We start from the raw sequence: 12,767 nt of genomic DNA on the forward strand, positions 1-12,767 counted from the left end.
CAATATTTTGGCTACCTCATGTGAAGAGTTGACTCACTGGAAAAGACCCTGATGCTGGGAGGGATTGGGGGCAGGAGGAGAAGGGGACGACAGAGGATGAGATGGCTGTATGGCATCACTGACTCGATGGATGTGAGTTTGAGTGAACTCCGGGAGTTGTTGATGGACAGGGAGGCCTGGCGTGCTGCAATTCATGGGGTCGTAGAGTCAGACACGACTGAGCGACTGAACTGAACTGATGGAAAACATGAAACTCCTTTTACATTTCCTTCCTCCCGGGATTCCAAGCTTTCTCCAAGATAAAGAATTTATAGATGTTCAGCCATTTCTTAATTATGAACTCAAAAGTCTTTAGACCTCAATAGAGTTCCCAGTAACAGCAGGCACAGACATAAACCAATATATATAGACCTCATGGAGAAAATGAGCACCGAACTCAGCATAATGGTTCATGAATGACCCTGATGCAAGAACCCTCTCAGTCTCTCCATACATAGTCCAGTGGTTCCTGAAGCTAGTGCTTATGGAACCAAATGGTATCAAGTAGCTGTTAAACCTTGGGAGGACTTAACTTAGGTTTTCCATATGATAGGAAACAGGTGGTAATTGTTATTTTTTTTTAAGTCATAGAAAATTCCCTTACAGAACATAATCTATTAAATAATTGTGTCCAAACTAGTTTATTAAAGATTATCCATGTTAAGTTATAGAAAAAGGGCAGAATCCTGGAGGGTTTGAATACCTTCATCCCCTGACAGAAGCATATTTCCCCTAGTGATGATTTTCTGGGGAAAACTGAAGACATACAAGTAGGCATAATGATCTCAAAGTTTCAGGCTTTCCCCTGTTTCTATCAATACCCCAGGGCAGCTGAGGGTCTAGTGGTTCTGTATGGAGCTCCACATTCAAATGTGTAAAGAGGAAATGGTATATTCTATTTGTAGGGAGGAATATAAAATTTCCCTACCATGGAGAAGGATCTCTCCCATCTGAATGCCAGTGTAAAAGAACAAAAAACTTTTGGATATTATGCAGTATCCAGGAGCTAAATAAAAAGACAGTAATTATAAGAATATCATGAGTCCATTCCCAAGATCAGAAGTGCTTGAATTCTCAAGCAACCACTACTAGGATAATTTGTTTTCAGCTTGATTTTACATTGGGTAGAGGATGGCTAGGAAGCCAGAGTGACATGGGGCCAAGAGAGTCCCAGTTTTCCGAGGATACAATGCACATTCCTCCTCCTGTACAGGTGACACTTCCCAAATTGACCAATATCATAAATTAATTTTTTTAAGGGAAATGCTTCAAAATGAAAAAGATTGATTCTAGAGATTAGAGATTCTTTTGTATACCTCCAGTTGAATAATTTTACCAGTAGTTAAGATGGTAAAGTGTCTGTCTACAATGCAGGAGACCCGGGTTCGATCCCTGGGAGGGGAAGATTCTCTGGAGAAGGAAATGGCAACCCACTCCAGTACTCTTGCCTGGAAAATACCATGGACAGAGGAGCACGGTGGGCTACAGTCCATAGTGTGGCAGAGTCGGACATGATTGAGCGACTTCACTTTCACTATGAAACTATATAACTCATACAGAGTTACACAAAAAGGTTAATTTCAGAAAGAGGTAGTATCTGGTGGTCTGTGGATGTGTTCAATGTTGCCACAGCAGAAAACTATAGTTTTCCAGGTCCAGTATGAACAAGTTTGTATTATTCCTAATTGACCAACAACTTGCAATATTTAAATTTAATGGTGCAAAGAAGTTTGTTTTAATAACTCAAAGAAAGCATATACATACATGTAATGAATTCATTTCTTTATTGCTATTTAAAAAAAATGTACAGTCTCATAACACATACAACAGTTTTTTCTTGGTACTATAACAACAGTCTTGCACCTAAAGACTAAGTGGTTCCAACTACTAAACTAATAAGATACAAGACATATAATTAAGTTTACAAATTATAATGCTTTGTCTTTTTGGCATTAATTTAAAAAAACAAACAAAAACTTTTAAAATACACACCCAAGAGAGAAAAAGTGGCTACTTACACCAGCACCAATCTAAAAAGTAGGTGTTTTTTTTTTTTTTTCTTTTTTCCAACAATGGCACATGGAATGACCTGCACACAGCTTTCGGGGAAAGAAACAGAAAATGGAAATGGCAAAGGAGGCCTACCAGGATGGCCATATCAAAACGAGGATGATTACAAAGGGCGAGAGGAACATGCTACACAAACTTGCTCCTTTATGTCACTCCCTCCACTTGCCCATTCCTTAAACTGTAAAACAAAGCCATTTTCAAAAGTCAGTCCCAAACTCAAGCCAGATCAAATTTCTCCTGCTCTAAATAGAAAAGAATATATATAGAGGCACTTTAGTTAAGGAATAGACAAACCCCACTAGCGTACCCCACTTCTCCTCACCTCCAAGCTTTTCTGAGCGAAGTCTCAGTCTGCATCTTCGACACAGTATACTTGCAGACTTTGATACCTAGGAGCTGGGGGAGCGCGACGTCTGCTATATATTTGTGACTGTTTTATTTGCTAGTCATTTACTTCTGTGTAATATGTAGAAAGTCGCTAAGTTTGCAATGAGGGGGAAGAATGTAAAACCACGGCTCTTGCCAACTCTTAGAGCACTATTTCACAGCTTTCACATAGTGCAGAGACCTTGCCCTCTGCACTAAGCATTATAGTTTATACAAATTATTTTTAAATAGCACGATTCCTATACAGCACACACATTGGTATTCTGTTTGCCCCTTAACTGTCCCCATTACAGCATAAGCTCCCTGGGGGCAGGGGCTCTGTCTTGCTTACCACTGTAGCCCTACAATGCCTGGCACATAGTAGGTGTTTCAATAAATATTCATTCATTGACTGAAACTCAATTTAGTGCGTAAATAATGTTCTAGTGCAATAGGACAAACTACTCTCCACAGGAAACCCAACCACAACAGGATTGATGGAAAGAAAATAGAGAACCTTAGCCCCCCTCCCCTACTACAAATAAATAAAGCAAAGCAAAAAAAAAAAGTAACAGTCCTCTGTATATATCATATAATTTAAGGATATTAAGAGTTGGTAGGTTAATGGTAAGCATCTATATTTTATTTTCTAATGTTCATTGTTTTTATTCATTTCTCCCTGAGAGCTTTATCTTTTTGGACTGAAATTTTACAGGTAGCGTTACTGACACACAATTTAAAATGACAACATATAAACAGCAAATCACTTCAAACATACTTAGAGATAAATAGATCTTGGCATCTCTGTTGGTGGTGACATTCTGTGCATTCACTAAGTGTTCTTTAGTTCAGAAACATTAACAGAAGATGCAGCTTGTCCTACAGAACAGAAAATACCAAAAAAAAAAGGCACCCCATATATATTTTTTTAATCGTTTTTATCCTTTCAGAGAATTCTTCCTTTTAGGTCTTGGGTGGGAAATTTCAAAGTTTATAGTTCTATACTGTTAGGAAAACAAGCACATTATGGTAATTTTGTCCTTTAACAAGAGCATGGATTGCATTTAGATAAATAGTGTTCTTTCCAAAAGCAATGTAAAGAAATCATCATGAGTGCTTGGCAGAGAACTCGATGAAATTAAGGAGGGAAACTGATGTCCAGGTTTTAAACATATAAAAGAACTCTGATTGACATTCTATAAAATTCAGATTGTGTGCAAGATGTTCTCCATAGACATTTACAGACTGCATCCCCACACCAACGCCAGAAATTCTAAGCTGGTCCTGTCAATTACTGATGCCATGCACCAGCATCATACTTGTCAACTATCAAAAACCATTTGAAATCTATATTTTTCCAATACCAGTTTCACCAATGAAAATAATTTCAAAGTATATCAAGCTTGGAAACCATAAAATATTTCTCAAGCTATATTTATTTATTTTTTGTTTTTCTTTTTACTCTAGGGAATGTCTCCGTATCTCTTTCAGGAGACAGTATTTGTGCTTCTGAACAGTCATGGTGTTCGGGGAAAGAAGATGAGCCACACTCAATATGAATGCATACACAAAGGGGTTCTGAGCACATACATAGACATAGACTTTTTTTCTTTTTTAACCAAACATATAGGTCTCCAGACAACACTCAGACTTCTATATACACTTCTTAATATATACACACACATACATACACACATGTTCACACATTCACCCACGGATGAAAGGAGAAATTGCCACTGTTTGGATTGCAAGGCAGTGTAATGAAAAGTTCTAGTCACTTCAAAGGGCTGCTAATGAGCTTTCTAAAAAAGTATTCAAGGGAAATTAGAAGTTAAGTTTTGTGACCGGTCTCTCCCGGCTACTGTCCGTCATCTGGTTGGTGATGCGCTTGCGATTCCGTTTCAGTTTGGAAAGGTCTTTGTCAAACACTTCTCCTGAGCGTAAAGCGGAAACCAGGTCATCAAACTCTCCGCCTTCTTCACTGTTCTCTTTTGCTTTCCTCATTTTCCGTTCCCTTTCACGTTGTTCTTTGAGCTGCAAAATGGAAAGTAACCGCTTAGAGAAGCGTCAAGACAATACTGCATTTTGTATTCAGTGGAGACGAGCACTGTGGATATGGCAGCGCGGCAGTCACGCCATGTCTGTCAATAGCTGCCAATCCCTTGGCTGTCACAAGTGGGTGACTGGGACGTGAGGGGGCTCAGGAGCAACGGAAAAGCTGACCACCACTTTGTAATTAGACTCTCACTGTCTAGAATCTGGGTAAACCTCATGATATTCTAATTAAAAATATTGGTTTCTTTGATGGTATAGACAGATGAAAGCAAATGCTCATCAGGCCACATTCCTGACATCAAAGGCTTATTAGCCTCTCTCTACCATGGATGCCTAGAACCCACTATGCAAGAGTTACAATTATTAAGATCCAAATAATATGCATACATTATATAAAATGTATATATTCAGATAAAAAGGGAAAAATAATCCTAATTCTACCAAAAAATAACCATTATGAACCTTCTGGGGGTATATCTCACCACTATCAACACTTACTTTACACAAAAATGTTTCATGTGGAAACCATTCTGTAAGCTTTCTCACATGAGAAAGACATGACTTTTGAGGACTGCATAAATAGTCCATTATGTAGCTATTACATCATTTAGGTTACTTTGCCAACAAAGGTCTGTTTAGTCAAAGCTTTGGTTTTTCCAGTAGTCATGTATGGATGTGAGAGTTGGACTGTGAAGAAAGCTGAGTGCTGAAGAATTGATGCTTTTGAACTGTGGTGTTGGATCAGACTCTTGACTGTAAGGAGACTGGACTATAGGAGATCCCTTACAGTCTTGGACTGTAAGGAGATCCAACCAGCCCATCCTAAAGGAAATCAGTCCTGAATATTCACTGGAAGGACTGATGCTGAAGCTGAAACTCCAATACTTTGGCCACCTGATGTGAAGAAAGGACTCATTGGAAAAGACCTTGATGCTGGGAAAGATTGAAGGCGGGAGGAGAAGGGGACAGCAGAGGATGAGATGGTTGGATGGCATCAGTGACTCAATGGACATGAGTTTGAGTAAACTCTGGGAGTTGGTGATGGACAGGGAGGCCTGGTGAGCTGCGGTTCATGGGGTTACAAAGAGTCAGACATGACTGACTGACAGAACCGTACTGAACTGAACATCATTTAGAACCAGTGCCCAGTTGGTAGGCTGTCCCAGGTTGAGGCTTTATGATAAAGAGTGCTGTTCTCTTTGTGGAAATGTAGAATTATTTCTTTAGAAAGACTTCTTAGAGGTGGAACTCCAGATCAAAGGATGTGAAAATATTTTTTTAGGCTTTGCATATAGACTGCCACATTGCTGAAGAGAAACTTTCTACTGACTAAATCCCAGTAGCATTCTAGAGAGGGCTTTGATGCCCTCCTCCTTGCCAGCACATCGGAGTGCTTCCTAAAAACCAAGGAGATGTAGCAGGAGAACTTCCGGGAGGTGGGACTGGCCCGTCACCTGCCCTCTTACCTGAGCCTCCATGCGAGCGCGGCGCTCCTCCTCCTCCTTCTTCTTTCTCATGTTTTCATTCTCTTGTTTGGCTTCTGACACAGCCTGAAGAAACTGATCAAAAATGCCAAAGAACTCATCTGGTTGTATTTTTCCAGCCTCTTCCCCAAAGTGTTTCACTGCTTTAGTAAACTGGGAAAAAGAAGGTTTTAAGAAGTTCAGTGTTTCAAGAGAACGCCATGATCACATAAACATCAATCTCTCTTGAGGGGCTGAAGCTCCAGTTGAGTCAAATGTAACTCGCCGGATTTACCTTTGGCTGCTAAACATATCTAATCGTTTCTAAAGGAAAAAATTTAATACTCTAGCATCTTGGGAAACCATTTATTCTTGTCCACCTCATTTCAGCTTAACATCTATGATTATATCCTATGACTTATTAACTAAACAGTAGTAAAAAACAAGAAAGCAGAATACAAGAGGACAGAGAGCTCAGGATATAAAGCTAATAGCAAACTCAGCAGGGGTAAGGAAACTCACCCCTTTTAACTTTTCTTTGAAGTAGTTTAATATTTATTGATGCCATATGGTTAATATCAAAATCAGCTGCTTTTCCTAATCGTAAATAATGCTGGTATTACTCTATTTCCTGGGCCTCAATTAGAAAACAATCACTGATTATGGAATCATTGAGGCAATCCAAAATTCATGACTGAGAATACAATTTTATTCCAAAACTTTTAGTGCCTTCTTCAAGGCAAATCTTTTAGAAACAGCTAAAATACAAAATATTAAGGGATAATTTTAAAAGATTAAATGAAAAAATATATATAGTAAGGAAACAGCACACCCAGTGTTTAACATTTCCATTTTTAGCTCTTTTGGCACTTATCGTCGTAATTCGAGATAGTAGGCTTTCAAGTGTCTTAGCATTATTTTGGCCATCCAAATACTGTTCAGTGCCAGTCAAGTTGTTTTTAAGAACTATACCTCCTTCTCTAAGGATCTCATGCTATTAAGCCTAAGCTACAAAGGATGGTGTTTCTAGCTTCAAGGTCAAATGAATTCTCACTCCTTATGCCTTATCAACTACTAAAAAATTTCCAGCTCTTTCATTTTCTTCACAGTGAGAAACTCAGGTTGGGGAGGACTACATAAATACTTCACGGTCTAATTGCTTTTATTTTTCTTGCATTGCTTGCCTTTAATATATAAGTTTCTCTGATGTTTTGGCAATATTATCTACATAAAGGAAATATTTTCAACATTTATGCTTAAGACAATATATTTCATATCTTTAAATTTATAATAATATTCACTTTTCACTGAGGCATCCTCAATCTTTTACTTATTTGGAGCTATTGTATTAGAAATAAGCTCTTTAGGGAAAAACACAAGATTCTTCACACACCACACGCAGTGCTTTAGCTTGCTCCATGATTTTTACAAGCTAATTTCTTAAAGTTCTGGTATGAGCAAAACAGCAATAGATAGCCTACAACTGCATTTCAAAAGCATTCAAGTTCATGCACTTCAAGCCATCCTGAATGATCTTTTTATCTAGGAATTCTAGTGATGATGAAGTCATGTATATTTTGGTCTTGGAAATCTGAAGAAAACTCGTCCCAGACTAAAGTTCCCACACTAAAACTTTAAAAAAAGTAGGGTGTGTGTAAATAAAAAATTAACTATTCACTGGATTCTTAGGAAAATGTCTGAGCCCTTGATGAAGTAGGTACTGTACTGTCTGGTTTGGGGTGGGGGCCATCACAGTGGAGGCTGCTAATACCAGTTCACTGGTTTCAGTCAGGGGTATCAGGTAACAGAAGTCATTCAAACATATATCTTGTCATCTGTTTATTATTTAATAACATTGGAGGTGGGGTTTCATGCTGAAATGAGCCAGTGTATCTTAACACAGTCTGCTTCTGAACTTTAGCCAGTGTGTATGTATACTTACAAACAAAATCATCCATATCTGCAACTGAAAAATGAGATTCATTACTCAAGTTTCAAGGGCAAGAGTCAAGTTTCAAGCAAAGAGTGTTGTCACAGCTGAAAAATGGGCACTGTGGTCGAACTCAATAGGGTGGGTGGGTAGCTGCTTGCTGTCATTTATTAACGAGAAGAGAATGAGAGAATGTGCATGTGAATATGAATGTGTGTGAATTCTGGAAAAGGAAATAACGAGAGAGAGAGACTGTGAGATGGAGTAGTGGGATTTTAAGGTGTTGGGTATTTGTCAATGAATACTTTTCCTTTACAGGAAAACAAGATTTTGTAATAGCAAAATTCATTTAAAAAGTCCTATTTATACCTTTTGCGATGAGGCTGTGAATTAAAGTGCCTATCATTTAATAAGTTCTTCTAGAGATTTAAAGAGGGAACACCTTGTTCTCCTAAGTCTCTTATCTCTCTTGTAAGGAGAGCATCTTACACGTTTCTAAAGCACAAGGCCTTGGCCCAATAATAACCAAGAAAAAGCTGTCACAGTATTCACTGGTTTAACACCGTTCAGATACTCCAAGGTCTTACTAACCTAAAGACACGTAGGCCAGTTAGAAAGTGTGTGTTTCAATCGATCACAGTCCTAGAAATGAAAGAGTAATTGTAATACCTGAAAGTACCAGCCCTGTCAAGCAATACTCAGTGCGCAAGGGAAAACTTACCAAGTCTTTCGCTTCTGCTAGAAGATCTTCAACGTCAGAGAAGCTGAAGCTGGCTACAGTGATGAACTGACTGACAACGGACACAAACTTATCTCCAGGCTGTGAGGGCTGAGACTTCTGATATTCCAGCTCCTTAAACACAGGGAATGGATAATGTCAACACAGGCTTCAGATGCAGATGCACCTTGTTTCATTTCCCTTATGCCTCAAATTTAATAAAAGGCAGGATGGCAAAAACATCAAAACTACTGCAGAAACATCTTATGACAGTTCATGTCCTGCTCTGCTTCTGCCCAACCTGCCAGTCACGCCATGTGTGCAAACACATTTGCAAAATGCAGTTTAACTGGTCGTCTGAGTACTTTATTGGTGTGGTTTTTGTACACTGGCTTTAGAATGTAAGCAGATTAACATTTTGATAAAATTCACAGAAGTTAAATAATGGAGAGAAGTTGGATTAAAAGGGTTTGTGACTGAAGGCAAGAGAATTTGTAGATATTCTGTGCTCAGAACTCTGGTGTCTTGATTTTTTCCCCTTTTTTCTGTATCTGCCAAGTCTACTTATTTCCTAAGCTGTGATATCTAGGTCAGTAGAATTTCAGCTGTAGCATTTGGCACCATAATGCCCTTTTTCTTCTCATCCATACCATTCGGGTTTTATGAACAGGCAGGTAGAGGTATTAGTGTCGTGTTAATTAGCCATCCTCTCCATTACCATGGTGATGGACACAGCTTATTCAAATTTCATTTCAATAATAACTTAAACCATTGCCAGATGCATTTTCCTATCTCATTCCACTAAACTTCTATGAGTGTTCAATTATTATGCCAATTGTATTGACACATTAATTGAGGTTCAGAGGCATTCTTTGCTCAAAGTCAAGTAGCCGATAAGTGATACAGACAAAATTTGAACTCAACATCTGTCTAATTCCAGGGTCTCAGTAACAACTTTTCTGTGTATCTATTGACTTACTCTGGATCTCTATTTTCTTCCATACCTTCTATGGCAGAGAGTCTAACAAGCAGGAGAGTAGAGGTCACAAGCGGTTTCAGTTCAACCACTGACTTGATGTCAAGTAGCCCGGGCCTTAGTTTCTTTACTCATAAAAGGAGGGCAATATACAGATTACCAGGGGAATCAAGTGAAATCAAAGTGGAAACTTTTATGGAACTTGCTCTGATTAAAAGAAATTGCCACAATTCTAGTACTTGGGCTGGTAAGGGAGTTATGTGTGTGAGGTGCAGAGATGTGAAAGCAATTTTAACGTGTTTCATGAATGTATAATTTCATGAGAATTCCACCTTTGATACCTTTCCAACAGTACGACTGACTTGTGCAAAGTACAGTTGGGACACATGAATATTTGGACAGGTTAAAGTCTGCCCCCAGGATTTCCTCCCTCTTGACATTTAAGCTGCTGGGGGTAGGGGGAAGCTGCTGTAGGCCCTTTCCTATGAAGAGTGTGTTACAGTGTACATGACCCAGGGGCTAGAGAGATTTCAGCAAAATGACCTTTAATAAATCCCTCAAACACACAACTTCCTTGGGACTCCTGTCTTATGCCTTGTTCTGAGCTAGCTCAGATGCAGGGCTCAGAGCATCCATTATCAGACTTTAGGGCTGTCATAGCTGCCATGCTAGTCTCAAGAAAGCTTTCCACTGGGAGGAAATACAGCAGAGTGAAGGCTATAAACAAGCTTTGTCCCAAACCGCCCTTGCCCTGTTCGGCCTGTGAAAGCCGAGGACCATGTGCCACGTTCCTTCATAGCCTCCCAGCCGCAGGGGCTGGGAAAACTGCACTCAGTTCATCTCCTGCACTTTTTAAACTGTGGCCTACCCACCACGTCTTTCTTCTCCCTCCCCCCAAAAAAGGGAAAAAGAGAAAACCTCACATGCTCCTTAATTTATTAAAAACAGAAAAGATTAGCATCGTGACTTTAATTTGTATTAGAGCTTCTTTAATGATGCCAACTACTTTCTATGACAGTTTTACAAGCAGGAGGAGGGTCCCTTTGGTGTTACGCGTAAGTTGATCTGTGGGGAACCTTCCCGAGCTGCCTGTAAACAAGCCTCCTGCACCAAGGGCCAGGCCAGAGCCCTGTCTGCTCTTGGGAGCGAGGCTCCCACCCTAATCTGTCTCCATCTTGGTGACAGTCCCTGTGTGGTACCCACGGGGTGCTGCGCCCTCAAATCGGGGTTAAGGCCAGGGGCTCCTCTTCCTCCAGCACTCTGACCTGCTTTCCTTCCATGGAGCCCGGGCTCAGGTCATCTCATACACTTGGGACGGCTTCCCTCCTCTGTACCTAAGCTCACTCTCCCTCCTTCTAAGACACAGCTCGAAGTTCATCTCATCTAGAAGAGATACTTTCTCTCACACACGCCAGCTATTCCCTAAGGCCCAGGCTAACCTAAATCACCACCTTCCTTTGAAAGGCACCTTTGTCATCATTTTACAGGAGGTAAACTGGGCTGACTGCTCCTGGCCACTGTAACATGTGGAGGGCAAGCATTCTGAGTCATTGTGATCCCCTTGCCTTGAGAATGGACTGTACCCTCAAAGTGCTCAGTGCATACTCTCCAAAGGGCCAACGCAAAGATGACAGAGAAGTTCCATTGCTCTCCTGAGAGTGAACATTTATCAAGAGGACAGGAGCACTGAGTAGACCCTGAAGAGTCTCTAGCCCAGTCCAGTGTCACAAGTCGTACGGCACAGATAGGAAAGTGGCAGAACTCTGGGTCCAGTGTCCCAGCTCCCGTGATGCCCGCTGCTGTGTCGCCAGGCTAAACACAGTCTGCCTTTGCTTCTCTGTTTTTGCATTTTATTTTTAATAGTAAATGTGTATCCTGAGCATACCAGCATGCCAAGGCAACTGGTAACTCCTCCGCTGGAGACCAGTAGTGACAAGACTGGGAATTAGAACAAGAAACAGATACTCACCATCTCTACTGCTTTCAGTCCACTTCTCAACGTACTTATTTCTTTGTCCAGCTCAGTCATGCTGTTGTAAATGGCAGCATTTTAGTAACTAACATGGGACTTATACTTTTGAATTAACTGTACGGTGAGTTTAAATATTTCATTCTTGGTCATCCACACTATTTTAAGTGTTTAAAATTCATTTTAAACGTTTAAAATTCTCTTCAGCATTCAGATCTCACAGAAAGACAGCAACATTTTAAACTTATATGTGATTATGTTTCTTGTTTTCTATAGCCAGCAGGTATGAGATATATATACATATATATGTATATATGTATATATCGGTTAAAAAGGACAGAATAGAAATATGACATTTTAATCTCACAAAAATATCACTTAAGCAAATTACTGTATGTAGAAATAAATTTGCCATGTGTGACTTCCTTTGGACAAGGGAAAGAAAGAGCTGAGGCACAATCATGTGTGTGCTGGGCTCATCATTACTGTATTGCTTTTCATGAAAACTCTGATAGTATGAGGGCTTCCCACGTGGCTCAGCTGGTAAAGAATCTGCCTGCAATGCAGGAGACCTGGATTCGATCCCTGGGTTGGGAAGATCTCCTGGAGAAGGGAAAGACTACCCACTCCAGTATTCTGGCCTGGAGAATTCCATGGACTGTGTAATCCATGGGGTCGCAAAGAGTCAGACATGACTGACTTTCACTTTCACTGATAGTATGAATATTACAAGACCAAAAATGATTTTTCTTAAAGTTTCACTAACTAGTTTTCATTTTTGTTGACTTTTCTCATAATGTTTTTTATTTGATGGCTTTAAACATTAGAGATTATAACCATTCTCACAGAGAAGTCACATGTAAACAAATTCACCAATACTTCATTTACCTTCACATTTTAATTTCATGTCTTACATTATGGTACATTTCTCCCAAACTCTACAGAGGAAAAAAATTAGGCTGCTCATCAGATTTTTCAAAATGTCTGCAAAAAGATGCAGTTTAAAGTATTTTCTTTTAAAGCGGGGAGGGGAGCCGGGTGCAATTGGAAGAGCAGCAAGGAAAAGTGCATGCCCCTCACGAGGTCTCTGAAAGGTGGTGTAAAGTTTATGGGGAAAACCTGGCGACTTTCCACTTTATTTGTATTCCTTCATTTGCATAAAGACTGCTTTCCATTACAAG

At 39.8% G+C, this 12,767-nt stretch overlaps 1 protein-coding gene across 3 annotated transcripts in view; it reads right to left on the reverse strand.

Moving 5' to 3' along the window:
• Window positions 1–1,800: 1,800 nt before the first annotated feature.
• The window catches only part of DAAM1 (dishevelled associated activator of morphogenesis 1), a 182,440-nt gene continuing 171,473 nt past the window's right edge, over window positions 1,801–12,767 (reverse strand). For all 3 annotated transcript variants that reach the window (XM_040226339.1, XM_040226341.1, XM_040226340.1), the window contains 4 exons: window positions 11,587–11,647; window positions 8,645–8,776; window positions 5,997–6,167; window positions 1,801–4,509 (listed from right to left, as the gene is read on the reverse strand). In XM_040226339.1, the coding sequence (XP_040082273.1) occupies window positions 4,300–4,509; window positions 5,997–6,167; window positions 8,645–8,776; window positions 11,587–11,647 (574 nt within the window). In that variant the 3' untranslated portion in view covers window positions 1,801–4,299. The remainder of the gene's footprint in view (window positions 4,510–5,996; window positions 6,168–8,644; window positions 8,777–11,586; window positions 11,648–12,767) is intronic.

Source organism: Oryx dammah, unplaced genomic scaffold (genome assembly GCF_014754425.2).
Source record: "Oryx dammah isolate SB20612 unplaced genomic scaffold, SCBI_Odam_1.1 HiC_scaffold_26, whole genome shotgun sequence".
Lineage (NCBI taxonomy): Eukaryota > Metazoa > Chordata > Mammalia > Artiodactyla > Bovidae > Oryx > Oryx dammah.